Source organism: Manis pentadactyla, chromosome 4, assembly GCF_030020395.1.
Source record: "Manis pentadactyla isolate mManPen7 chromosome 4, mManPen7.hap1, whole genome shotgun sequence".
In the NCBI taxonomy this organism is placed as follows: domain Eukaryota; kingdom Metazoa; phylum Chordata; class Mammalia; order Pholidota; family Manidae; genus Manis; species Manis pentadactyla.
In genome coordinates, this window is record NC_080022.1 from 147,340,921 (window position 1) to 147,368,390 (window position 27,470).

At 53.6% G+C, this 27,470-nt stretch overlaps 1 protein-coding gene across 3 annotated transcripts in view; it reads right to left on the minus strand.

Moving 5' to 3' along the window:
* Window positions 1–117: 117 nt before the first annotated feature.
* NOS2 (nitric oxide synthase 2) overlaps window positions 118–27,470 on the minus strand; it is a 37,268-nt gene continuing 9,915 nt past the window's right edge. For 2 of the 3 annotated variants that reach the window (XM_057501135.1, XM_036899528.2), the window contains 23 exons: window positions 26,474–26,622; window positions 23,042–23,204; window positions 22,128–22,219; window positions 21,237–21,378; window positions 21,004–21,143; window positions 19,513–19,687; window positions 19,319–19,420; window positions 16,050–16,244; window positions 14,958–15,040; window positions 14,429–14,573; window positions 13,454–13,558; window positions 12,512–12,561; window positions 11,978–12,152; window positions 11,098–11,230; window positions 10,264–10,342; window positions 9,367–9,548; window positions 7,070–7,233; window positions 6,320–6,527; window positions 4,660–4,747; window positions 4,020–4,141; window positions 3,571–3,719; window positions 2,482–2,676; window positions 118–1,921 (listed from right to left, as the gene is read on the minus strand). In XM_057501135.1, the coding sequence (XP_057357118.1) occupies window positions 1,844–1,921; window positions 2,482–2,676; window positions 3,571–3,719; window positions 4,020–4,141; window positions 4,660–4,747; window positions 6,320–6,527; window positions 7,070–7,233; window positions 9,367–9,548; window positions 10,264–10,342; window positions 11,098–11,230; window positions 11,978–12,152; window positions 12,512–12,561; window positions 13,454–13,558; window positions 14,429–14,573; window positions 14,958–15,040; window positions 16,050–16,244; window positions 19,319–19,420; window positions 19,513–19,687; window positions 21,004–21,143; window positions 21,237–21,378; window positions 22,128–22,219; window positions 23,042–23,204; window positions 26,474–26,622 (3,114 nt within the window). In that variant the 3' untranslated portion in view covers window positions 118–1,843. Of the gene's footprint in view, window positions 1,922–2,481; window positions 2,677–3,570; window positions 3,720–4,019; window positions 4,142–4,659; window positions 4,748–6,319; window positions 6,864–7,069; window positions 7,234–9,366; window positions 9,549–10,263; window positions 10,343–11,097; window positions 11,231–11,977; window positions 12,153–12,511; window positions 12,562–13,453; window positions 13,559–14,428; window positions 14,574–14,957; window positions 15,041–16,049; window positions 16,245–19,318; window positions 19,421–19,512; window positions 19,688–21,003; window positions 21,144–21,236; window positions 21,379–22,127; window positions 22,220–23,041; window positions 23,205–26,473; window positions 26,623–27,470 lie in introns of those variants that run through there. The other variant, XM_057501136.1, reaches the window with a different exon arrangement.

Sequence of the window (27,470 nt, forward strand, 5' to 3'; positions counted from 1 at the left end):
AATTGGAGAGGGCCTGGCTGATGGGTGTGGGAGGAGGGAGCCTGGGCTCCCCTTGGCCAGGGGCAGCCCCGACATCCGCACCTGCTCCTGGTGGACCCACACACACCCCATGAGGTTTGGAGGTGAAGCAGGCTGGGCTCAAGTCTCTTGGGCAGGAATCTCTGACACAGGAAGCGTGCAGCAAAGAAGAACCTAGGGAACAGCCCCACACTTGACATGAGCCAAGGGCTGGGCCAGAGCCTGGGAGGACCTCGGCAGGAGGTGCCAGGAGGCCAGAGGGTGTGTCCCAGCAGGAGGATGCGGCGGTAGGGTAAGACGCTGATTCGTAAGAGCCCTCGTGTTTCATGTGGGCACCCCAGGACTAGGGTGTGGTACGGAATGTGGCTCCATGTGCAGGGTTCTGCCAGCCTCTGGGCCAGTCAGGGGGGCCGGGCTCTGCATCCACATCCTAACTCCATCAAGAATCTGGTGCCTCAGGAACCACGGTGGGGCTCACAGCATAGCCCGTGGGCCTGGGAGCTTATCAGAAATGCAGACTCTCAGGCCTTGCCACAGACCTCCTGGGTGAGAGTCTGCATTGGAACAAGGGCCCAGGTGGTCTGCGTGCACGGCAGAGTGCTAACCTAGGGGGCGCTGTTCCTGACTATGATGTTCTGAAGAGGCACTGCTGGGGCGATGCCGGTTGGCATGGCCCTTGGTCTCCCCACCACCCCATCTGCCTAGCACAGGGGGAGAGGAGACGCAGGCCAGGGAGCCGGCACAAGAGAGGCCAAACGCAAGCTGAGAGCTATTTTGCCACACCCCCAACTTATCCCCTGGATGAGTTCCTTGTTCTCAATGGGAGAAGGAAACATGGCTCATTCCCTTAAGAAGCACTTCCCTGAACCATGTCTATCTTTCACTCGCTGCCAAATCCTTGTCACCCAGGTGCCTAAGCATTATTGGCCAACCTCTCATGAAACAAGCAAGTAAAATACAGTGACTCTCTAAAACAGGCTGTGGACAGGCCTTCGCTAAAGAACTGACACGTGCAGCTTCACCTCTGCCCAACGCCTGTGTGGATGCTTCTTCCTACGGGAGGCACAGCACGGACCCTGCAGGCAAACCTGTGTCCCCTGGCTCCCATCATGCATTTCAGATGTGTCCAAAGCCCCACGTGCTGCCCCCGTACCTGGAAGCCATTTCGGAAGCAGCAAGGATGAGCTGGTTTGTCCTTTGTGGGGAATTTTTGTCCAGGCTGTGACACCCACCAGTCCCAACTCTATATATAAACAGCGCTGCTTTCCCTACAAAACAGCCACACGCACACCTACAATGTGGTTAAAATAAAATGTATTTCACATAAATATCTCCATCAAGGAGTCATACAAGGAAGGCCCAATTGGCTCTAAGAAGCATTTGGGCTTGTTTTTTTAAATAGAGACATAAATAACTGTACATGGAGGCCACTAAATACAGGGTGATGCGACAGCGCCCCCTGGTGGCCGCTCAAAGTGGTGCGATCAGAAGAAGGTTCACCCGGGGCCAGGCCTGGCATCGCAGGTTTAGTCTTCAAGGGATCAGGGAGGTCCCAACTCTCCATTATTCGGGGAGGGGTGGGCTCAAGGGAAACAAGAGTTCCATTCAGTCCGGGCTGCTGCTTGGTAGCAGACTGAGTAAAGGGTTGGGGGGGAGGAAGAGATAGGGAAATAAGATGAGAGGCTTGGGGATATAGTTCCCCTCCATCTCCTCCGGCCCTGGGGGCTTCAGATAATCAAAAGTTGAGTCCATCATTAAATTCCGTGGCAGCAGCTTCAACTTTTCCTGTGTGCTTTGCTGCACGCTTCCTGTTGGAGCTCTGGGCTCACTGGGATGCCCCACCCCTTTTCACCTCATAGGGAAATACAGCACCAAAGATGTCTTCATGATAGCGCTTCTGGCTCTGTGAGAGAAAATAGAGCAGTGCGTCAGCTCTGCTGTCTAGCTGCATCACTCATCAGGGCAGGCCGCGGTCCTGCAGCTTCCCCATCACACAGACACCCGTGAACCGTTTGCCTTCCAACTGTCATGCTCAGATTATGCTTGGACCTCACTTAGGCTCTTTAACTCCCACCACCACCTGCTCTGGTGTGGACCCCCCAAAACATCTCCCCAAGCTCTATGAGAGTAAAGGCTATCTCAGGTTTGTCCTAGAAGGTACGCTAGGAAATGTGGACTCTGAGATAAACACATTTGGGAAATGCTGTGTACTGTCTCCAGGCTTGAAGGTCAGGTTACACAGTCGCATGTTAGAGGCTCTGAGAAGTCTTGTAGGAAAACAGCGCATTTGCCTTTGTGTAACTGAGCAACCAGACCCAGTGGTAGAGTCAGGCCTTCTGACAGCCCGCCCAGCTCTGACCTCCAGCCCCCTCTCGGATTCCTCTGTTCTGAGCCTGACTGCCCTAGTCCTGGCTCCCTGGCCTGTGCTCTTGACCTGCACCCCTAGCCCACCAGCTGCCATACCTTAAGCTGGAAGAAATAGTCCTCGACCTGCTCCTCACTCAGGCTCAGCTTGGCAGCCACCAGCTGCTTCAGGGTTTGGGCCACATCCCGGGCCATACGCACGTCCCCACAGACGTAGAGGTGGCCTTGCTCCTCGTGGAGCACGTGGAGCACCTCACTGGCCAGCTGCTGCCTCAGGATGTCCTGAACATACACCTGAAGCCAGAGGAGATGGTGGGTCAGGACCCTGCTGCTGGGGACGAAGCTTCGAGTCAGGCCTGGCCATGAAAAGGGGGGCATGGTAGACTGCAAGGCGTCCTCTCCCAGCCAGGCCTTGCACAAGGACCAGGCTCAACTTGAGGAGGGGCATTGGGCACCTGGCCAGCCCAGGAGAGATGAATGTTGGCCACAGCTCTGCCCTGAGGAACTACCACTGGAGACTTAGGATTTACTCTGAATTCCCCATGCTTCAAAGAGGTATCAGTCAAGTCACTTCCCCCACCCAGGGCTCTGAGGGCCACCCGCCTACACCCCAGAAAAGGAAGCCTCTCAGTGCAGACTGTCCATGGGATCCACACTGTAGTTCCGAGCAAGGCACAGAGGCCCCGGGCTCCCCAGTTACACAGAAGTCCAGGAGTCAGCTGGGGACTTTGCTCTTACTCCACACAAGATGTCCCGTGACCAGAGCACTGGGTCTAGGAGGGGCCTTAATGGGACACCTTCACAGGAGATGAGCCACGAGTCTCTGCTGACTCCCAGGCTCATGGGGCAAAGTGCCCTCCCTGCCCCCTCTGGAGAGCAGAGCCCATCAGCAGGCCATGTTGGAAGCAGCAGCCAACCACCTCTCCCTGGCAGCTGTGGACCCTGGGGGCGGACCTTTAGGCTGGGCACTGGGGATTACCCCACTGTATGACCCTTAGTCCTGGACGTCTCAGACCTGTCTCTTCTCCTGGAAGAGTGACCATAATAGTGTCGCAGCATTGTTTAGACGGCTGGGTAACTGCCTCTGGTTCAGAAATCAGAGGTGGAGGCTCCGTGAGGCAGGGAGCTTAGGAGCCAGGGCACCCACTAGACTGCCCCGCCAAGTGCACGGGCAGCTGCCACATTTACCTTGGGCTGGCCAGGCAGGCGAGAATAGGCTGTGTGCACCTCATGCAGCACCCTGTTCCGGGCCATCTCCAACATCTCCTCCTTATAGATGTGGTCCTCATCCGGGCGGCGGCACCCGAACACCAGCGTCAGGCGGCTGCCCTGAAGCCCTGCGAGACCCAGCAGCCTGCAGTTGCCACGATGGCCACCAGAGGGAGGCCGTGATCAAGGCCTGGGAGCCCCGTGACCAACCTGAATTCTCATTCTCCCAAGTACCCTGTCTAGTATTGTCCGCACTTTACAGATGAGGAAACTGAAGCCCAGGTCATTTGTCCACACAGGCTGAGGCAAACTTGGGAGCAGGACCAGGAAAAATATTGTGGGGTAATGCAACAACGCCCCTGCAGCTCCAGTTGTTCTCCCAGGTAGGTGATGCCCCTCCTCACTCACTGGGAACCCTCCAGCTGTACCTTTGTGCTGGACATCATGGAGTCGCTGCTGCCAGAAACTGCGGAAGGGGGCGATGCCCGTGCCTGGCCCGATGAGGATGCAAGGACGGGAGGGGTCCTCCGGGAGCTGGAAGCCATTGGCACTGCAGGGACAGAAGAGAGAGGCCTGTGTCTTCAGACACCCTGGGATGGACGCACACACAGATGAGGACCACATCTATACGGAGGAGATGTTGGAGATGGCCCAGAACGGGGTGCTGCATGAGGTGCACACAGCCTATTCTCACCTGCCTGGCCAGCCCAAGGAGCTGGGAGTGTTGGGGTGGGTCATGTTGGAGGGATGGAGAAGACAACACCTCAAATTTGACTTCCTAAGTTCTCAGGTTGTTTCATTTCCCTTATCCAGGCACATATCATCCCCTCACTCTGGGTCCTTTTGAAAAAGAGCCTTACCACCACTGCCATCTCTGCCCCTCCTAGAGACTTGGCCACGCTGTACAGCATGGGATAGAATGGAGAGGCCCACTGTGACCCCAGTGTTGTCTTTATGGGCCAAGGGGCCCAGGTGGCACCCAAACCCCAAATGCTTCTCTTTCAACCCAGAACTCCCAGGGGCCAGTGGTCATGATCCCAGGATGGACAGACTGGAGGGGGTGTTTACCTTCGCACAAAGCAGGGCACCGGGTCTTGGGGCTTCAGGTTGTTGAGCCAAGTGCTGCAGACACCGTGGTGCAGGGGACCCTGGCCATCTGCAAGGACAGCAAAGACCTGACCTACATCGCCCCTCCACCTGTGTAAGCACCATCCCTGCAGCTCCTCCTGCACTGATGCATCTCTGACTGTTGCCCACACAGGCCCTCTGGGCACTAACGAGGGCACTGTGTTTCTCCTGGTTCTGAGATCCACGCTGTAGCCTCCCTGGGCTGGTAAAAGTTGAAAGGGACTCAGGGAGGACGCAAACCTCTCCTCTTGCCACCGCAGAAACAAGCCTCAGAAAGGGCGAGTGACTTTACAGGTCATTCAGCTACCAGTAGAACAGGGTCCCAGCTCAGCTTCCCCGACTCCCACGCCACTGTTCCCTCCAAGACTTTCCCCAGGGACCCTCCCAACTCACCATTCAGCTCCAATGACAGCCCAAAGTGGCCCCTCAGGGTGGCCACTGTCACTGCCCCTGGTGGGAACCCGGGTGGTGGACAAACTCGTGTGCACTCTGGTCTGCGCTGACATCTGACTTCCCCAGGGGCCCCTTCGCAGCTTGGGGAAACCCCAGCTTCCCTTGGGTTTTGCTCCCTTCCCAAGGGCCCAGCATTTGAGGGTCTTCCAACCAATTGAGAAGTCCCCCTGCTGTTCCTCTGGATGGAATCTTGCGCTCCCAGGATGCACCTGTCTCTCCTCCCCCCACCCCAGGACTGAGACTTGGCCTGTGCCAATGTTCTCTAGCAAAGCAAATTGAGAGTCTCTTCCCAGGGTTTAGAAACTGTGTGACCGTGCTTCTCGGGGCACAGAAGGCTCTGGGGTGTGGGCCCGCTTCCCAGCTCTGCCAGCCCAGGCAGTGCTCAGCCACAGAGGGCCGGGCAGGGGCACATTCTGTGCAGGTGGACCCAGCTTGGATCTCCCAGTCTACAGTGATGCCTCATCCTCTGCCCTCATAGCACCCTGCGCTTTCCCATCTGAGCACCTGCGTAACAACAACTGTCTATTCCAGTGTATCTGTCCCCACTGCCCGCTCTAGGTGAGAAGCTCCATGCCAGCAGGGGCCATATTATACTTCCACACCCACCACAGTGCCAAGGAGAGAGAGGTATGAAACAAATCATTGCTGAGTGAGTGAGTGAATGAATGTGACCAACCAAGGCAGAACCGTCCCTGTATTCAGGCTGGACTGTCAGGAAGACTGATAATGAATGGGTTCCCACTAAGTGTGGGGCGCTTTCCACATTGAGTCTCATACAGTGGTCCCAGTAGTAGAAGAGTAGAGTGCAGTAGGGTGGTTAAGCATTGGGACCCAGCAGTCAGACCACCTGGGGTTGAATCTCAGTTCTCTACTTCGAACAAGTAGACTTGTTCAGTGTAACTTTGAACAAGTGTCTTAAGCTCTTTGTGCCCGTTTCCCCACTTGGAAGAAGCCCAGGAAGCATCTCCTGTGGTTCCCGACAGTACATGTACACAGGCGCTAGCTCGGGGCCTGGCTCATGGTAACCTCCCCCACGCGCCTCCTGGAGTTGCTGGGTGTGCAGCTGATGAGACTGAGGCTCAAGGATGTTGAACAGCTGCCCGTTAAGCAGCAGCCGGGCCGCTCCCAAGCCTCTGCGTCCCCGTACCTCGGGTGCGGTACGCGAGCACAGCCACGGTGAGGTGCACCTCCGACGGCGTGCGGTCCCTGGAGGAGCTGACGGAGTAGTACCGGGGCCGCAGGAGCGGGAGCTGCGAGAGCAGGAAGCTGGCAGGCACCTGCAGGGACGGGAACTGCTCCAGCAGCTCCGGGAACGTGGGGCTGTCGCTGAGCTTCCACTGGCTGTACTCCGAGGGCTGGATGCAAAGGGCGGTGTGAGCGGTTCAGGGGGCCCCGCATTAGATTTTAGAACAAAGCAAGAAAGCCTCAAGAGGTTAACTCACAGGCTGAAGGCCACGTGGCTCCTAAGGGATGGATCGGGAACTTGACCCATCAAAGCTCACCATCTCATTATTTTACTGATTCAGCTACCTGTCTGTCACTATGCCTAATAACCTCCTCATCCACACCATCCCTCCTCCAACACTCCTAAGTTCTGGGCTTGTTCTGGGTTCCGGGGATACAAAGACAGGCAAGACACAGTAGCTCTCCTTTTCCAACTGATTACTGACAAAGTGCACTTTGGTTGCCTCCTGTAGACAGAAAAGTTCAGCTCACTCAATGCGCCTGTGCCCTAGAGAAGGGGTGGGAGAGGATGCCCGCCTTCCCACCAGCCTCTGGCAGGTCTCACCTCAGGAAGATGGGGCAGATCCCCTTGGAGGTGAACGGCCAGCCCTGGGCTCTAGCTACCCCCAGGTCTGGGGCCCGCCCCTGCCTCACCACCAGCCCCGATCTTCACCTGGCACAGGGTCTCCAGCCTCTGCTTCTCCGCCTCCTCGGTGGCCAGCTGGGCCAGCTTTCGGAGCAGCAGCTGGGTTGGGGGGGTGGTGATGTCCAGGAAGTAGGTGAGGGCCTGGCTGAGTGAGCAGGGGGGCAGCCGCTTGTCCCCCACCCAGTATCTGCCTGGATAGGGAAGGGAGGAGTCAGCATAGAAACAAGGCCCCATTTAGTTTCCCAAAAGGTGATGAGACCTTTGGGGCAGACACCCTGCACCCTCCAGCTGTAGGGGAGAGAAGACACTGAAGTTCTGGCTTCAGGAACAGCAAAAGGACTCATGTGCCCAACTCATGTACAGGAAGGAGGTACTCAGAGATAAGGCTGCCAGGGAAGGCTGATCAACAGCTCTCCAAAGGCATGCAAGTGGACACTGTCCTACAAAACTAACTGTGCACCAGAGTAAGTCCCTTTCTGGCCCAGACCTGAAGTTTAGCAAAACACTCCCAGGTGAATGACAGTGACAGTGACTAAACCCACCCAAGACTGATGTATACACCAGATGCCTGTTGTTCATTTAGAGAAAAGCCCATGACTGCAGCCCCCTGGGGTGCTCTACCAAGAGGGGCTGGGTGAGCAGCACATCCGCCCAGAGTGCGGTAGGAAGTCTCAGGGAGCCCCGGGAGGCCGCACGCAGGGCAGTCACAGTGTGGACGCTGGGCCAGTGGGCCTGGGCTCACACTCTGGCTCCCCACTTCCCATCTGGGCGACTGAACGCTCTGAGCGTCAGGTTCTATCTCTGTAAAATGCATGTGATAACAAAGCTGGCTTGCTGGGTCTGTAAGAGCACTGAATGAAATGGTGCATGTGTAATAGCTGGTACAGCGTCTAGTACACAGGTGCTCCACAAATATTAGCTGAAACATTAGTATTACATTTGTTCATCTGAACCCAAGGCCTGATCAACACCATCTGTCTCCCTACAGTCACAAGGACCACTCTGTCTCCTCATCCCCAAGTTTTAGCCTCGCTCGTGTTCCCCTGGACAGAGGGGGACAAAGCCACTTTGCTTCTCTGATCCCCACTTTCCTGTTTGGGTCTCTCCTTTAAGGGGTACGCACTCTTTGGAGGCATCACTGTTACAGGGTGCTAAGGTTGGGGACTATTCTCATGGGCTGCGAGGCCAGGTGTGTTGACTCCTTACGTTACCTCTCCTATGCCTGTCACCCAGTACCATGTGGCCATGCTCGGCACGAAGACTGAGAGCCTCACCTTAGCACAGGAAGAGAGGGCTCTGAACCCTTCCTAGGACAGGTCTCCCTGGTGAGGATGGCCAGGAGGAGCCACACTGTCCTGGTCACCCATGGCCTGCCCCTGCCTGCCCATGCCCGGGGAAGGTGGGGAGTGAGACCCTCAGTGGGAAAGCAGTATGAAATTCGGATGCCGTGAAATGCAAGGAGGTTAGACATTTTGGGACCCAAGAAATCTCCCAGGGCATAGTCACCCCTTCTCTGACCTTCTGGACAAATGTTCACTAGCTTGTGGGAAATGGACATGGCTCCACTCCTGCATTTATTTGGTGCCAGGAATTGTGGTGAAGGTTGCGCATGCACCTACTCATTTGTTCTTCACAGCAACCCAACAAGGCTCAGTTATGTCTATTTTAGAGACAAAGAAATAAGTCCTTGAGACACTAACTCATATGGCCAAGGCTACACAGCTAGTAAGCGATCGATCAGGGACTTGAACCTTCAAAGCTCACCAGCTTTACATTGTTTCCACATTTCTCTGTTCTGTCTACAAGCAAGCTGCACACGCGTCCGTTGTGGGAAGGAAAGAGGCAGTGCCTGGCAAATGCTGGCACACAGTCATGCCCCACCAAATGCTAGCTGCTGCTGTTAGTAGATAATTATTACTCTCATGAACACTCTCATACATCTGCCTCCTGTACTAGGTAGTGAGCTTTCTGAGGCAGACACTGAGTCTCATTCATTTTTGTAGCCCAGGGCCTGCCTGATATATAAATACAAGTTAAAATTTCGATGGAAAAATAAATCATTTTTTGTTGGCCAGGCTAGCAGAAGAATGAAAGGAAAGCCTGTGTGGCTTCTAGTCCTGGGTAGGGTCCCCAGGAAGCATCCCTCCTTGTTGGCCTGCCAGCCAGCCAAGGACTGCTTGCCAGGCTGCTTGCGCCCCGGCGTGGGCGGCCCACCCACCCAGCAGGCCGGGACAGGATTAGCTGCTGCGGGCTGAGCCCAGCAGCCAAGCTGGCAGATGAGCGGGAGGATGCTGGGCCGCCCCAGGCATGGGCACAGGGCTCACCATTCTCGCCCAGGGTCTCCAGGCGCACAGGTTGGTGGGGTGCAGAGCCATCCAGCACTCTCCCCAGGACAGCTTGGACCAGGGCCGGCTGGTTGCCTGGGAAAACCCCAAGGTGCTCTCCAGGCAGGTAGCTCAGACCTTGGCTGCCCTCACAGGAGAGTTTCACCAGGAGGGTGGTACGGCTGGAGAAGGGAAAAAGAGCCTTTGGTGACGCCACCAGGATTTCCTCTAGAGCTCCCTAGCGGATGGGCCGGTTTCCCCAGGAAATGTGCCCTCCTCTCTTTTTCCTGCCTGGTTTCATGAGCTTGGGGCGCTGGCGTCCCCTGGGGCTGACCAGGCCTGTGGCTTCTCCATGGGGAAAGCGAGGGCCGCACCCCTCCCTGTGCAGCCTTCCTGAGCCCACGAGGGACAGACCACAGACTCTGCCTGAAGAGAGACGCCTTCTGGGAGATACGTGAGCTTTGGGACAAGCCTTTCCTTGTCTCCAGCACTAGTCTGGTTTCTGTTAGAGTAAAGCCCATTTTCCTAATGAATGGTGGTGGGTGGAACAGGTAAGCGAAACCCACGGGAATCCACACACTCGCTTACCCTTCCCCCCAAAAATGTCCTTCACCCCCAAAAATTTCTCCTGAAAGTTCTCAAGAAAGAGCCAAGTGGTGTGAGTGTCTCTTGCCCTCCTGGTCTGGTGAGATAGCGAAGTGACAGGGAGGGAGCAGGCGCCTAGTTCCCAAGCTCGGAAACTGGCGAATGGTTAATGGACACCAGACTTTAAGGTCACGCTGGTCCTGCCGATGGGTCACTGCTAACGCCAGCAGATCCTTCACGCCTCACAGACGCATTTACCCTGGTCTTTCCTTCATTAAAATAAAATCTGTGGGAAATCGCACTCTCCCTTACCTGGATTTCGGGCTCTGTAGATTCTGCCTCGACTTGAGCCTCAAGGTGAACACCGTCTTGGCATGCATGCTGCCGAGGGCTGTAGGGACAGAGAAATGGCAAAATGGCCAAGTGGCCCTTCAGTGCAGTGGAGGCAGCCTCCACCTGTCTGAGTCAATTCCACCCAGGCGCCACCAGGGCGCCCCACTGTGGTGGTGCTGGGGTTTCCTTCCTTCTTTCCTACTGTGTCTCTGAATCACAAGACTGTTGGTCTGACAGAGGCTGGTTGTCCTGCTGCTACAGGTTGGAAATGCAATGTAGATGCCCAGATGTGGGGATTTCTAGGACATCCCCTGACTCAGGATCTGCAGGTGAGCACGGCTGAAGTTGGGAACATCCTAAACATGCAGACGCCTTCAGGACCGCAGTACTTGTGGTACAGGATGCAGGCCCCATGTCCAGAGGGTGCTGTGGAGCACTCACGGCCGGCAGCCTGCAACTGCCTCTGCAAAGTGTTCTTTACCCAGCTGCCATTGGAGCTGGACGGCTTAGGGGGGGCCAGTGGGGAGAGCCCCGCACAGTGCCAGGACCACAGGAGGACCTCAGTTGGCACTGGCTACCTTTTCTCTCCCCAGCACCCTCCCAGGGCTTCCTCCTGAAACAGCCTCCCTCAGACAGTGCAGGGCCTCGAGTCTCACATCCCTGCAGGCTCTTGGAGAGAAATGTCTGGCAGCCCTAGGCCAGCAGCCTCTGTTCAGAGGGTCTAGTGGGGTCCTCACCAACAGGCTCAGGGCTGAGAGATCCCACCCCAGCAAGAAGGGCCAACAAGCCCGTGGGGTGCAGGGGGGCAGTCACCTTTGTTGAGGTCCAAAGGCTGTGAGTCCTGCACAAGCCTGTAGTGGTGCGGGTCCCAGGTCACATCGGAGGTGTAGAGCTTGGGGATCTGGATGCAGTGTCTGCCTTGGACACTGAACATCTCACAGGCTGCCTGGAAGAGGATGAGCTGACTGGTGTTAATAATCAGCACTGGCATGAGCACCCTTAGGACTGAGCTAAGTGCTCATCTGACTGGCTGTTGTGAGGACTTAATGAAGCCGCCTGGCTTGGCGCACAGCAGCTGTTGCTATTATTGTGACGATTAAGATCGACACTATCTCATCAGTATGCCCACGCCATGAGATAGGTTTGATTACGCCCATTTTCCTGATGTGGAATCATGAGGAGGAAGCCTGGGCTTGGGAACCACATCTGCCCCTGACTCCAGCTGGTTCTCCTATGCACCACTATGGGGTGAAATGCATTGCTTAAATGAGGAGTTCTCTAAATCAGTGGGATCAAGCCATAGGAGATAAAGACCTACAGTGATACTGACACAGGCCCAAAGAACTTAACTGCATGGTGCCTGTGCCCAAGCTCTCTGAGGCTGGGAGACTGAAACACTTTTGTAGGGGGTGACCTGGATAATCAGAAGGGACAAGATCTTAAACCGAAGTGCCCAGAGGGCAGGGAGGTGTCTGAGCCACTTTTTCCCATGCAGGGGACACACGCTTGAAGTGGAGCTCCGGGGGCTGAGCGAGAGCAGCAGTGACCCAAGCCCTCAGGCCCACATCTGGGACCATGCCTGCAGGACAGGGCAGGAGGCGTGCCACCAGGATGCTTGGCACAGATGTCTGGGGCACGAACACCCTGCCGCGTCCCTTCCCACGCTGTGGGGCAGCCCCGGCCATGAACTGACCTTGAAGGTTTGCACAGCCCAACTGCGGAAGGCCTCCTCCTGCCCACTGAGCTCATCCCCTTCCCCTGTCGGGGCGAGCTGGGAGGCACCCAGCTGGGACAGCTTCTGGTCAATGTCATGAGCAAAGGCGCAGAACTGAGGGTACATGCTGGAGCCGAGCCCGAACACAGCATACCTGCCCAAGGAAGACACGCACGTGGGGACGGCCTGAGGCCCCCCAAGCAGGCATTGCCCAGCACCCCCAGCCTCAGACACTCCCGTGCCAGCCGGGCACACGATCTGCCAGCGCAGTGCATGCCCCCTCCACGTCCTCCCTGGCTCCGAGCCTTGACACCAACTCCCAGGACCAAACCTACGCTGGGAGGGCAGACCTGTGACAGGGACTTGGTGTTCCCCACTTGGCCCCCAACACACTCTGAGCTCAGGCTCTCTCTGTGCCTGGACATCCCAGGGAAGACCCAGTACCAGCCCGGAACCCAGCCTCTGGGCCCAAAAGGCAGGGCTCGGACAAGCGCGAGTGGAGGAAAGCCTCACCTGAACTTGTTAGTGAGCTCCTTCAGCATGAAGAGGGATTTCTTCAGTTTCTAGAAAGAGAGAACCACAGAGTTCTCAGGATAGGATTGATGAAAGCACTGCTTTTTGTCCAATTCTGGCGGCCCACTAAAGAACTGGCCACCCTGGCAGAAGGCTGAGAGCCACAAGTGGAAGTTGGTTTATGGGGGAGCCGGCTCTGGGGCCCAGGGACGACTCCTGCAGGCCCAGCCCTCGGTGGGCGACCCTGACCGCCCAGCCCCCAGCCCACCCAGCCCTGGTAGAGGGGGCCTGCCTTGGAGCAGGACACCTCCAGAGGCTCTCCTAACATGGGGTCAGCCTGTCTTCCTATCTGGAACCTGGTAAGAGTGACACGGATCCCTTGGTCTCTGACTTCCCAGCGACTCCAGATTATTTCAGATGGTCCAGACCCAGTGGAAATAGTGTCGAATCCCATGGTAAGAAAGTATTCTCTTTTCTGTAATTCTTTTCAGGTTATTCCTGTTTCGATTGTTACTTTTTGTCCTTCTGAACACTAGGGAGAAAGTCTCAGATTGGTGCTAATGGAGCCTTAATATATCTCTAATACCTGCCTATTACTCTTTTTAAAAAACCAGGCATGGTTAGACAACAGTATCTAGTCAAAATTCAGTAACTTTGGCTTTCATTGGATTTATTTTTTGCTGGCTTCCCATTTGTGAGAGAGGTAGAAGTGTCCTTTAAACATAAATTTTTGAATTTAAAAAGGCAGGTCAAGCCACTGACATATAGTAAGAATGTCACAGGAAAGGCGGCGTACCCACGCGGCAGTAATCACGAAGCAGGCCAGCAAATGGCTGACTTCAGGGCAATCCAGAGTGACGATCTGAGCACTCACTCCTCCTTCGGACACCCTGAACCCCCAGATCCTCCATCCCCGGGACCACTGGGACCTGGGCCACCCACCTCGCCGTTGCCAGGGGAGTCTCCATTCCCAAAAGTGCTGGTCACCACGAGCAGGAGCTGCTCCTTCTCCAGGTTGCTCAGCCTGTACTCATCCATGCAGAAAACCTGCATGGCACCCGGAGTGGACGTCAGCCCTCAGTTGCCAGCTGGAGCCCCCCACACCCTCCCCAGACACCCTGTGCTTCCCTCCCCACCCAGGCCTGGAGCCCCCTTTATCATCTCTGAACACCCCTCCCCGCCCCAGCACAGGCGGGCGCAGACGAGGTAAGTGCTCAACAAGTCCTGTCAAATGAACCTACTGAACAATCCTCCTCGATTCTCCTCCCTACCTCAAGGCCCCCCAGGAGCCCAGATGGCCTGCCTCCAAAATACTGCATGTCCCAATCAAAGCACTTCCCACCACTTCCACTGCTAGTTGGAGTGTGCGGACATACTTTGCACAAACAAGGGATGAGTGGGTTACAAAAATGACCGCTCCTTTGGCGGCTCGGGGACCCAAACCCTTTGCCCGAGGCTAACCTCAGTGGAATGTGTTGCTGCCTCACTCTTTACCCAGGCCTGCTGGCTCCGGAGGCCTACAGCCATGAAGGAGAGAATCCAGCACTGCTGGAATGCATGGCTCACCCCCAGGGCTCTGACTTACTTGCCTGCATCTTATTCCTCCTCTGCCCTCTTCACATGTAGCCATGCACCCTCATAGGAGGCATTCAGTAAATGTGAATAAAATTCATCTAGGGCAGCTCGTGTACATTGAGACTTGGACTCACTAGGAAAGTGTTTCTCAAACTGCATCCCCTTGGAACACTATGAAAAACTTACTGTGTGAGTTTGGGAACCCCTGGACACAAATCTACCCTTCCACCTCAGATTTACAATGTTCTCTGGGACATGGGGGAGCAGAGCGGTCGTCTGACTCGTCTCAGGCCTCTCCGCAGACGGCAGAGGGAGCAGCATGCGCCCCGCCGAGCTGCCTACCTTGGGGTTGAAGGCACAGCTGAACAGGTTCCCTAGGTCCCGGGCCAGGGTTTCTGATTTTCCCGTCTCGGTGGCAAAGAGGACAGTAGCTCTCACTCGGGACGCCATGGTCTTGCGCATCAGCACTGAGGTGAAAAGCACGGCTCTGTGGGGACAGACAGACCCTGAGCGCTGAGTGGGCTGTGCAGGGGAAGATGGGGTCCCAGGGGAATGGGAAGGGGACAGCATTTAAAGTGGGGCAGGTCGAGCAGAAAGAGCCCACGTTTCACATGGCTGTCAACCCCAACTCGCCACCCTGGTCCTTCCCCGCCCGCTCAAGCGGCTACTCAACGCCTTTGGGAAAACGGAGGGGAGGGAAGGTCAGGGCAGTGGTGGCAGGGGACACTCAGGATCGGTGTCCAGACCTCTGGGGGCCAAACTCCATAAAGATCCTCTTTCCTCTCTGTTCCTCCCCTTCCAGGCCTAGAAAGCAGGCCGATTAGAAGGAAGGGCTGCAGTTCAGACGTCAACACCGGCTGCGCCCACGTACTTAACCAAGACTTTGAATCGAATCTCTCTTTTCCGGGGTCTCAGCTTCTCATCCTGCCAGATGTGGGTTTTCCAGGCCTCCACCTGTAGAAAAGAAGGCAGATCTGAGGGCAAAGTAGGACCTGGCTTGGCTTGGGCTTGGGGATGCAGAAGAGACAGAGAACCCTCCATGGCTTTAGTGAGCTGGGGGGTGAGAGGCTCTGCCCCAGCCCCCCTCACTGGAAGCCCCGCAGGGAGGGCTGCGCCTGTCTGTCTCTTCCTCAGAGCTGTAGCTCCAGGGTCCAGCATGGCACCTGCATATAGCAGATGGTCAGCTGGTTTTATTCCCATCAGTGTCCCTCAGGAAGGGAGAGGCCCCACTTCTCTTCTAGCTTATCACCTGGAAGACTATATAATGTATAGTCCAAATTGGGATACCTTTGAAAGTAAAAAGAGGTGCTGTGATGACAGGTATAAATTGTCCCAGGCAATAAGTCACCCTACTTACCACCTTTAGAGTAAGGAAGCTCTTCCCCAAATCTAACCAAAGTCATTTTTGACAAAAAGTGAACTCATTTCAATAGGTAATGGTTCCTGAGTGCACTCTGTGCTGGGCACTGGCTGAACTGTTCCACGCACCAACTCATGTGAGCAATACAACCTCCTATCATGGAATTAATGTCCCTCCCTTTCAGAGATGAGAACACCAGGGCTCAGGTGGCTGAAATGACCCACCCAAGATCATATGGCTAGCAAGTGACAGAATCATCCCCGGGTGTGTCTGACCCAGGAGCCAAGCTCTTCACTGTTACACTGTGTGACTGTTTACAGCCTCCCAGGTAGGCAGGTGTGATGCTGGTCACCGTCAGGAGCTTAAACCCCTTCAGTCCCACTCCCTGGGGAAAGGGACAGTAGCTGCTCGGCATCCCTGAGTGAAGCCTAACATCATTAAAGATATGTCTCTGTGTCCCCGATCCTCCCCCACGTGTCCTACATGAGTGAGCAAGCACATGCACACACATGTATACATACACACACATGAGTCACATGCAGACATATGCTCTCTCCATCCCTGAGCTCCCAAGACAGAGAGGGGAGGAAGGCCCTCCCTTACCTGGTAGTAATAGAAAGGGGACAGGACATAGTTTAACATCTCCTGATGGAACACAGGGGTGATGCTGCCAGAAATCGGGGGGACCAGCCAAACCCAGTCAGCTGGGCAGCCCCCCCGGGACCGATACTCATTCTGCATGTACTTCATGAAGGACTCTGCGGCTGAGTGGTGGTCCATGATGGTCACATTTTGCTTCTATATCAGAAAGAGGGAAGATGGGAGTTGAAACAAGGGATGGGGTAATCAGCAGATAATTGGCCGCAGGGTTCCTGGATGACTATGGGAAGGCCTGGCAATCTACAAAATGGGACAGTAATTCCTCCTGCTCCCCACCCCAAACACTGCTGAAAATAAATATTCAAATGGAAGGCACTTTCAGAGCCTCTGAAGGAGCCCAAGAAACTGCCATAAAGCCACAGTCAGCCTACAGGTCCCTTGGCCCTCTGGGGGCAGAGTCCAGCTTCTCAGGCCATGCCCATGAGTCTCCCCAAACTCCCAACAAATGGCGCACTCTGCGAGCTGAAAGTCCAGTTGCAGTGCCTTTGTGCCACTTGTTGGCAGAGTTGGTGTGTGCGTGCATACAGTCCTGGAAAGGAGCCGCTTCCCCCAAGGACGTGGCCCTCCCAGCCGAGAAGGGGCCCGACGCGCTGAGGAAGGCTGAAGCCCCGTGGGAGCTGCAGCACACGGAAGACCCTCCCACAGTGAGCTGCATCCTAAAATCGGAAGCCAAGGGGGTCTGAGCCTTCCTGGGATGACCTGCGATGGCAACTCCACCCCTCAACGCCTGGGGCAACTCAGTCAGTTAAGAGATTTTTGTTTAATGTAGCAGTTCATATCTTGGCCTCATACCTGCGACCTTAACCTCACTGAACCTCAGTTTCCTCATCTCTAAAATGGGGACCCTAGCAGTTTCTATATCATGTTGTTGTTGAAAGGATGCAATGTATTAATATAAGCAAAGCATAGAATGTGCTCAATAAATGTTAGCTACTATTATTATTTTGATCTGCCAGGCATTGTATAAGGCACAGGCATTATAGAAATGATGAAAGCTGGGGCCTTTTCCCTACATGACATCACATTCTAACTACAGGAGGCAGAAGCCAGTCCACTATTTCGTGTGGTCTGATAGAAGTTAGCCTATGGTGAGGGTGAGTGTGGGTGCTGATGGGGGTGCAGGAGAGATGGGGGATTTCAGCGGTGGCTTCTATGAGGAGGTGGGTCTTGAGAGATGGGTACAAGTTAGGCAGGGGATGGGCACTCCTGGAGGAGACTCTGCATCAGTCAAGGCCAGGAGAGGAACCCGCTAACGGAGAGCCCAGAAGGCCCAGTTACATCTTCTAGAATCTGCGTATGCATGTAGCAGCTCCTGGGTGCCAGACCAGTTTTAAGCTCCAGGGCTGATGATGATAGCTGTGATAATGATGGCAAAAATAATAAATAGAAATAACCACAAAACTAATCCTTACTGAATGGTCACTTTGAGCCAGGCAGGGCACCTAAACATTTTACATATATGTTCATTTAATTCTTACAGTAACCTAGTAAAGGAGGTACTATGATTATCTCCGTTCTAGAGATGAGGAAACAGGGCCAAGTCTTTTGAAGTTTATCCTGAAGGAGGATCACAAGGAAGTCCTAGAGACGCTCAGGCACTAGAGGGATGTGGTCAGCAGTGGTCAGGAGACGGCTGAGGATCAGCAGATTTTCTGGGACATATCTGCATCCTGCCAGGGTCAGGGCTGATGCTGGGAGTCCCCAGGAGTCAGGATGTGTGGTCCATGGCCGGCCGGCCTTCCGGAGCGAGGCCAGCCCCAGGGGCTCTTCCTGTGCCTCCAGTCAAGCACTAGCCTGACCTGCCTATGGGGTGACCAGCCCTTGGGAACAGTATGTGATCATATATATTTACTGGGTAATTGTTTAATGTCAGCAACCCACACCATCCCACAAGGACAGGGTTTTTGTCTGTTTTGTTCACCATCCAAATCCTTGGCCCAGCCTACTGTGTGGCACCTGGAAAATGTTCAGTAAAACTTACTGAATGAATGAATGACTCTCTGCCCAGGGGTGTAGCCTCCAGGGCATCTGCCAGATTTGTAGAAATGGTCTTAGCTTCTAAAGTAATATCTTTATGCCCACTCCTCCTTCCCAAAAGGAAGGAGGGGTGCTTCTATGAGTAAGAGCAGCAAACAGAGGGCCCAGTCCCCCACAGGAACGACCTGCTGTGTTTGGACCCAGGGGCTGGCCATTTGCTGCATGTAGGGAGGCAAGAGCAGCCACTGTTCATGTGGACATGGACTCTCATTCATTCATTCAGTACAGATTCTTTTTTAGATCTACCATGTGCCAGACACTCGTCTAGACTCCAGATGGACAGCAGTAGACAAGACAGCCAGGCCCCTGCCCTGTGGAGCTTACATCTTAGTGGGAAGAACAAAGAGAGAAGTCGATGTACTATGTCATTTTAGGAGCTGATAGGCATTATGAAGAAAAAGGCAGAATTAAAGGACTAAGAGACAGGAGGGAGGTGGGGTGAGGGTGCCGTTTTACATGGTGTGGTCAGGAGGGCTACCCTGAGGAGGTGACAGTCAAGACCTGGATGAAAGGAAGGAGCCAGTCATGGGGTGATTTTTGGGAAGAATGTTCTAGGCTGAGGAAAAGCCAGTGCCCAGGCCTGAGGTGGGAACCATCTTGGTGAGTTTGAAAAGCAGCAAGAATTCCAGGATAACTGGAAGATTGGAGGAGAAAGGCCAGACCGGAGCATCTGGGGGATGAGGAAGAATAATGAGCCCCTTGAAAGGCTTCGCTGTCCAGAGCAGAAAAACAAGGTCGTAGCTGGGCGTCCGTGGTTAGCTAGTCACTCATTTCTTTGAGGTGGGAACCACTGCAGCCTACTGATCATTGGCAGGCATGTACCAGCAGAGAGGGAGACACGGGTGACACGGAAGAGAGGGTGGGGATTTCCAGAAGAGCACTGGATGAACTGAGAGAGGACAGGATCAAGTGCTCAAGTGCCGGGAGGGAAGGGGCTGCCTGCTGCTAGAAGCATTCAAGTTTACACTAGAAACCTAGAGTGACTAGGAGGGCTTATTTGTCTCTGCCTCTCCAGCACCTAACACAGTACCTGGCACAAACTGGCTATTTAATGCTTGTCAGATGTATGAATAAATGAACAATGCTCTGAGGGGAAAATCACACTCGAGATAAGCAGCTGGACCAGATGAGCTTCTAAGCAGAAAGTCTTCAGACCCACAAGACACAAAACATACCTGGAAACTGTGAAGCACAGCGACATTGATCTCAATGACAGCCCGGTCTTTCCAGAGTGACGCCAGCTTGTGCGTGTCCAGGCCCATCCTTCTGCCCACTTCCTGCAGAGGCAGAGAAACGGGGGTGAGTCATTCCTTGGGACCCCATCCACAGGCTCACACCTCCAGCTGGCCAGCTGGGTGGTCCTCATTACCTCCAAGATGTTGTAGCGCTGGACATCACAGAAGTCCCGGACCCCGATCTCCGTGCCCATGTACCAGCCATTGAAGGGGCACCCTGGAAACTCAAGGCCACCCACCTCGAGCAGCATGTTGGCCACGGCAGGCAGGGCATACCACTTCAGCTCCAGCTCCTGGAACCACTCGTACCTGGCACAGAGGCAGAGCCAGGGGCAGCTGGGGCCTGCACTTTTGCACACCCTTACCCCCCAGAAAGAAGCTTCAGAGAAAGTTAAACCAAGAAAACTCCTTTCCAAAGTGTTGATCTGTAAGTTCATCCCACCTGGAGGGGTGAACTGGGCCCACTAGATATCATTCATTAATTAGGCATTCATTCATGTAGACACATATAAGCATCAAGTATGTGATAGGCCCTTTCTAAATGCTGAGAACCCAAAAGAACAGTGTAAGAAAGCCTAGGTTCAAGTTCTGCCTTACTACTTCCAAGCTGTGTGACCAGGGGATGTGTTTTAGACTCTCTGAGCCTCAGTATCCCCACCAGCAAAAGAGAGATAATAGCACCAAACTCATGGGATTGTGAAGATAACAGTATCATCCATTTGCATATTAATTTATTTCAAGAGTATTTAAAACTGAGCACCAATTATAGACCAGGCACCCTGCTAGGTGTGCAGGATATACAGCTGAATCAGAAAGGCAAGATCCCTATTCGCATGGCACTTAAAGTCCGAAGTCTAAACAGGTAAACAAACAAGAAAATAAAAACAAGGTGATGTGTTAGAGATTGAGGGTGACTGCTGTAGACTGGGTGTTCAGCAGAGGCTTCTCAGTGGGGCAACATTCGAGAAATACTTCACTGACAAGAAAAAATGAACCCTACAAAATTCTGAGGAAAGGGCATGTCAGGCAGAGGGAATGGCAAGTGCAAAGGCCCTGAGGTATGACTGAAGTTAGTAAATTCAAAGGACAAAAGAAGAGCCCAGCTCAATGCCTGATGCATAGGATATATGGAGGTATTTTTGTACCCCATATACCATCAATATATGGAGGTATTTTTGCAATTATGAGAGTTGCCTGGAGCAGGGACTGAACCAGATGAGCTACTGAAATCACCATAGCCCTATACTTTGACCAGAAGAGTGACAGCTAAGATTACTGGCAGGAAAGCGAAAGAGGCCTGCACTGTTCAGTGTGAGAATCTCATAGCCTTTCAAGGGTTCCTTTCCCAAAGTCACTGCTTCCCAAGTTCCTAGGACCCCGTCTGTCTAAGCCTGTGCTTCACCCCCACCCTCACAAACCCTCATAAATCTGAGGCCCAAGACACTGGTGCAGAGGTGCTAAGCAAGGGTGACAATGGGGACCTTGAAAGTTAGCTCTCTGGGCATCACCTGCTGCTGCTGGGCCTCGGGGAAGGGTTGCGAGGGGCCTGAGGGTTGAGGTTCCACTTAGGGAAGGAGAGGGGCATGCATGTTAACTCACGCCCCCAGCATTCTCAGCCTGCTTACTTGGGATGGTCCATGGGCACCTCAAGCACGAGGTCAGGTGGGATCTCGAAGAGCTCAGGGTCACGGCCATCAGCCTGAAGCACCAGAGGCACCACATCAAAGCGACCATACTTGGGCTTCCAACCCAGGTCGATGCACAGCTGGGGGCAAGAGAGGCCCAGTGAGTCTTCAGATCCAGACCCCTTCACCCTACTGGGCTCCATCCCGCCATCCAGCTAGGCTGGATCTGGTACCTGGGTGAACTCCACTGAGGCAGGGTCCCCTCTGATGGTGCCATCAGGCATCTGGTAGCCAGCATACCGGATAAGCTGAGCGTTCCAGACCCGGAAGTCGTGTTTCCCATCACTCCGCTGGGGGAACACCGTGATAGCCGACCTTCCCCAAGACAAGGACAGTGCTGTTTACCACCTGGTTTTGGTGGGGTCTCCCGGCCATCCCGACTGGTTGCCCTCCCCAATCCCATCTTCCTACTCCCCACCCTCCTCACCCAAGCTAACTGAACCAAATGCTCACAGCTCCCCAACATGCCAAGCTTTTGCTGGCCTGTGTCCCCTGCCCCACTTCCTAACATACCCTCTCCCTCCTTCCCCTCCCTCCAGCCCTACCCTTCCTTCTAGGCCAGCATGGGGACCACCCCCTCCAGGGATCCCTCCCCATTTCTCCGGCAGCATTATTTGTATATTTCTCTTGGCAGCCGTGGCACTTGGGTGCTCGACTAGTGCGAGCTGTAGGTTCAGAGCAGCATCTTAGGGTCTTGGTCACCTCTCTACCCCTCTACCCCACTCCAGTGTAGTGCTGTGCTGGATCACCCTGCGTAGGCACTGAGTGGTCGCTGAGCAGAAAAATGAATGACCGAATGCTCAGTGCTATCAGCCTGGACCTCTTTGGGTAGGGGTAGGGAAAGGTATGGCAAGTGATGAGCCATGACCTTCCCACCTCTATGAAAACCACCGCAGGGAACCACCTGCTGCAAAACCAACATCTCATCCCCTCTAAAATGCAGGAGGCCCTAACCCATGACAGTCAAGAAGTTGCTTCTTAAAGATCCCCCATTCCCTCCACACGCTTCCAAGTCAATGCATCTGCATCTTTTGGCTAAGACGCAGGGGCAGGGCCCCACCCACCTGATGTTGCCGCTGTTGGTAGCATACCGCAGGTGCCTGCAGATGTGCTCAAACATTTCCTGGGCAGTGGAACAGCTCCGGGCATCAAAGACCTGCATACAGCACCCCCAGACCACACCCATCAAGGACGGGGAGGACGGAAGCCTCAGGGTAGATCAGAAGCTGAGTCATAAGGGACGGAGGGAATGGCCTGAATGCCCCCCACCGAAACACCAAACCGAGGAGTGTGCTCTGCTCTCTGCACCGACACTGCACAACTGCCCTCTGTCCTTTCTCCCGCTCTCCTAGAGGAGCCCAGTCCACCCCACTGGGAAGACCCTATCAGAACCCAAATCCCAAGAAAATCTGATGTTCAAACACCATGAATCAGGATTCCCGCAGGCCCAGCCTAGTTCTTTTACAACATGAGCACATTTCACACAGGCCTCCAGCACATTCTATTCCAGCCAGAGCTGGTTTCACGCGCATTTCTCATGGATTTCTTTGCCCAAGTGCTTTCGATTTTATCCAGCTGTAAATGATCCCCCATGTAAAGATGGCCTAGGAGGCCAGGATAAAGAAAGTGTTTTCTAGGAGTAAAGAACTGAAGCAGTTGAGGTAAACAACCCCTCTTGCGGCACCAGGGCCTCAACAATAACAAGGTCGTTTGGTTTAACATTGGCTTTTTGTCCCCCAAATTAATACAAGAGGGAAAGATCAGCTGGAAATGCTGGTGCTGAAATCAGATTCTAGATTTTTAGAGGGGAGGCAGCCCCGTGACCCCCATCTCATTTTGGGAATGCAGAAAGAAACCCCGGGACCCCGGCTTCAGCATGGGGAGCCCTGCGCATAGCTCTCCTCGGCAGTCCGGAGAGACCTCTGCTTGGGGCCTGCCTGCCCCCGCCCTCCCCTCCCGCGCAGCCCTGGCAGCCCACCTGCAGGTTGGACCACTGGATCCTCCCAATGCAGCGGGGGGCATTGCGCCAGGCCTGCTTGGCGGCAAAGATGAGCTCATCTCCCGTCAGCTGGTAGGTTCCTGTTGTTTCTATCTCCTTTGTTACTGCCTCCAGCCTGGCCAGATGTTCCTCTATTTTTGCTCTGGGGGACAGGAAGACATCAGGAAGATCAACAATGAGATGGCCTTAAATGGGGATAATTCAATCTACAGAAGCAGGAACTGAACTAGGACACCAGGAGGGCAAGATGTCACTCATGCGGACTATCTCCTCCAGGGCCAGCTTCTTGGGTATGTGATCCAGGCCCTGAGCTTACAAGGGCCCCACACTTGGTTTAATACTCTGCTGTCACCATTGTCTTGAAATGTTAAATCATTTTTGAACAGGGAGTCCACATTTTCATTTTCACCCTGGGCCCTGCGATTTATGCCGTCGGTCCTGACCCCTCCCCCACCCTGTTGCTTCCAGGTGCTCTTGGCCAAGGAAGCGTCCATCTACCTTTCCATGATTCAGAGGTGAGTCAGGCCCTCCCACAGCAGCTCCTGTGTACTGAGTATTCGTTCTGAGCCAGGCACTGGGCAAAGCCACTCATCTGGGGCGCCCTGGGTCCAGGAGGGAGGCTTCTTTGTGCTCATTGATAGTCTGCTATGTCAAGGCTCTAAGAGCTAAGTACTGGCCCAGGGAGCGTAAGTGTGGGAAAGAGCAGAATCAGGACTCAGACTCAGCTTGCCTGATGCCAAGCCCAGGCAGGTTCTTAAACTTCCGCCTCCTACCCTATGGGGGATTGCGAGCCCAGAGATGTAGAGGGCCTGCCCACACTTCCCTGGTCAGGCCTGGACAGGACCCAGGCCTGGAACATACTTGGCCCCAGGGCCTGCTCGGAAAGGATTCCTCCACAGAGGGGTCCAACATCTCAGGCTCTCTACAGCATGTTGCTTCTCGACCTCTCCACCACTCAGCCAGCAATCCCATGTGAGATATATAAACTGGCTTTTCCCCTCCACTCCCAGATTTCAAAAATATCCCACAGGGAGAAATTCAGTCAGAAAGGCTTTAAAACACACACACACACAGCAACCTTGAGATTCCTAATCAGCACCAAAGATGTTTGAAATGGCAATAAACTATTTAAGGAATGAACTCCTGATTAAGGAGAGGAGACAACTGAGAACAAAATGGCCTTTTTGTGGATGAAGAGTATCTCCACAACTCTTCCTTGATTAAAGAAAAAAGCTCAGAGACAAAACACTTGGCACTATTTATCTTCAAGGACACTCCTGGCATGAGGACCTGCTGGGTGAGGTGGATGCGGCCCCACCACCAGAAGCCTGCCCCCTGCAAGCAGAGCTTCCAGCAGTGAACGTCTAGCAAGCTCCACGCCTTGAACACAGATGCCTGAACATCATCAGAACACTGGTGCGTGCAGCACACCCGGTAGTGTCCACATGTGACTATGTAAGGAAGGACTGTTTTCTACATTGTCTTACCTAATCCCTTCAGAATTTTATATGTTACTACTGTTTTCATATAGTCACATTTCTGAGGCACTGCAAATGCTATGACGGATGCCTATTCTGAAAAAAGAATAGCTTTGGCAACAGTGAACTGGATTTGAACAGAACGTTTAGCAAATTACAATTTCCAGCTATGCAATCCTTCATTCACAAGCGGCTGAACCTGCCCAACTGTCTGTGACTGTGGCTGCTAGTGTAATTGTGGGGGTGGACTGCCATTTGTCATTCATACTCCCCAGGACCTCCAGGGCATCCAAGGTATGGACTTGTGACTGGGAAGAATGGAAATTCCCTCTGTGAGAAGCAAATGGGTCTGAACAGCCACCTGGAGCAGTCTGTTGTTTCGCCAGGCTGACACCCACCCAACTGCCTCCTGAACACCAGCAGGACCTCTCAGGTCCAGCATGGAGTCAGAACCTTCATGGTCAAAGAGCTGGACACCAGGACATTGAGGTTCAAAGCAGGGGCTCTGGTGCCAAACCTCTTGGGTTCAAATCTCAGCTCTGGGACTTCTGAAGGTGTGACTCTGAGCACGGTACCTCTTGTCCATGGGTTTCAGTTTCCTTGTGGGTAAAATGAGGAGGATAATAATAACAGTACCAGTCTCAGACAGTTGTGGTGAGCATTATGTGGAAGGCACCTATGCAGGGCCCAGAACATACCAGCACTCAGTAAATGTTAGTGTCAATACAGTGACCCAATGAAGCCCATCAGGAAAATTGGTGCACCCAAAGAGGCTTATTAGTGGACGATGGAGCTGAGAGTGGAAGGATCCTGAACCTTGCAGTCACAAAGCCCTGCTGTGAAGGCTCTAGTTACACAGCAGGCAACCTCCTAACCTCAGGCTGGCTGCACATTAGAATCACCTGTGGAGCTTGGCAAGCACATATATGTCTGCCCCCTCTTCACTCCCTAAGATCCTGATGCCCTTGGCCCTGGGTCCCCTGGCATCACTATTTGCACAGCCACAGTTGAGGATCACTGGCCCTGGAAGATAAGGGCCTCTTTCACAGACTCAAGCCTCCTCCAGCTCAGGCACTGCAGGATCCTATCAGAAGGGATGTAGTATCACCAGAAGTCACCCTCTCTGCCATGGGCATCCCAGGTGCACCTCTGTGAATCACTTCCTGCAGTGAAGTGTCATGTGGTATAGACCATAAAAGTCACTCTCTCTTCTCCAGCAGACACATTCCCTCAGCCATTCCATCTTGCAATCTATTTGTGTACTTTTATTTTAAAGTTATAAATGGGCCTAAATTAACAGTCATATATTTTATGAAACCCAAGAATATAGAATTCCACAGAGTTCAGTGCAAAGAACATGGGCTGCCCTGCCCAAGTCAGGAGGCCTGGATTCTAGCTAGGACTGCATGACCTCAGCTATGTTTCTGGGCTTCCCTGGGCACAGCTGTAGGAGGGGTTGGCTAGGTGGTCTTAAAGGTCCTTTTGTATCACAAACATTTCATAATAAAAGGGTGCAGATCAATTCATAATCAAGGTTACCTTGTGTCAGGACTTATTTAATCCTCACAACAATGTCATGAGCCAGGTTCTATCACCACCCTCCTTTTACACAGGAGGGCGTCAAAGCACAGAGAGGGTAAACAGATTTCCTGAGGATACAGGACTGGTTACTGGTGGAGCCAGGATTCAAACTCAGTTTACATATGGGTCAGTTTACACTCCTGACCCATACCTTTAACCGCTAGTGCTACGCTTCTTTGTCTTATAATTACAAGAACCCACTCCAGGGTCTGCTCCATTGCATAACTATTCTTTAGCCCTGGATCCACTGGGAATCTGGGAAGGAAGAGGGTCTGGGGTCAGAAGGAAACAGCTGGAGACAGGATAGCTTAGGGGAGGGAAGAGGTGCAATCCTGCAGGAAGCAATTCTTACTCTTTGAAGGAGCTGTAATACTGGTTGACAAATTCGATAGCTTGAGGTAGAAGCTCATCTGGAGGGGTAGGCTTATCCCTGGGTCCTCTGGTCATGCTTCTGGGGTTCATGATGGCTCCCAGGCAAGACTTGGTCTTGCAATGGATGTCCTGGAAAGAGAGAAGATGGACCACTTGGCCCCTCGGCGATGTGCTGAAGGCCATCCTCCTCCGGGGCCTGCTCTCCTGGCCCCTGCCTTCCCCTCTGGCTGTTGCAGCTCGCTGCTGGCCCACTCCACCCCCATGGTGTCTTCTCTTTGGGGTCAACCAGGATTGCTCCCAACCCAGATCTCCTTTCCTCTACTAGCTGAACCCCAGGAAAAGTGAGCTCACTCTCCCCAGACCTAGAGTAAAGTCAACAGCTCGATTATGGGGGACAACTACCTTCTCATTTAAAGAGGTGGTCAGCCTAAATGATTTGAAACAAGAGGATGCAAACCTCAAAGTCAGAGGATGGTACAAAAAAAATACTGGCAAGAAGTACACCCCAGTTTTAACAGTGGTAATTTCTGGAAGGATTCATTCTGCTTTCGTGGTCTTGAAATTTTCTATTCTTTCCCACTTTACAATCTTAGAATGCATTCTTTAGTTAGAATAAGAAACTTAGAAGATAGGAAAGAGTCCTTATAGTGACAGGGAGCTCACCACCTTCTAATGTAGTTCAGTCCAGTTTGGACAGTTCTGTGAGAAAATTCCCCCTGAGGCTATGCTGAAATCAGTCTAAGAAAGAGTGAATTTGTTTCTGTTATCATTTATCTCACCTTCTGGATTATCCATTATAAGGGGGTTAACAGGGAGTTGGCATCATTTACTTCCTACTGTTATTTGTGAGGAACATGAGTCTGCGTCCCAGAACTCTTTGCCCAAGCAAACGACTGTTCAGCTTGCCCGGGGGCATCTGTGTGATCCACGATGGCTTCCCCAGCCTGGGACAAAGGCGGTTCTCCCTGAAGCCCCAG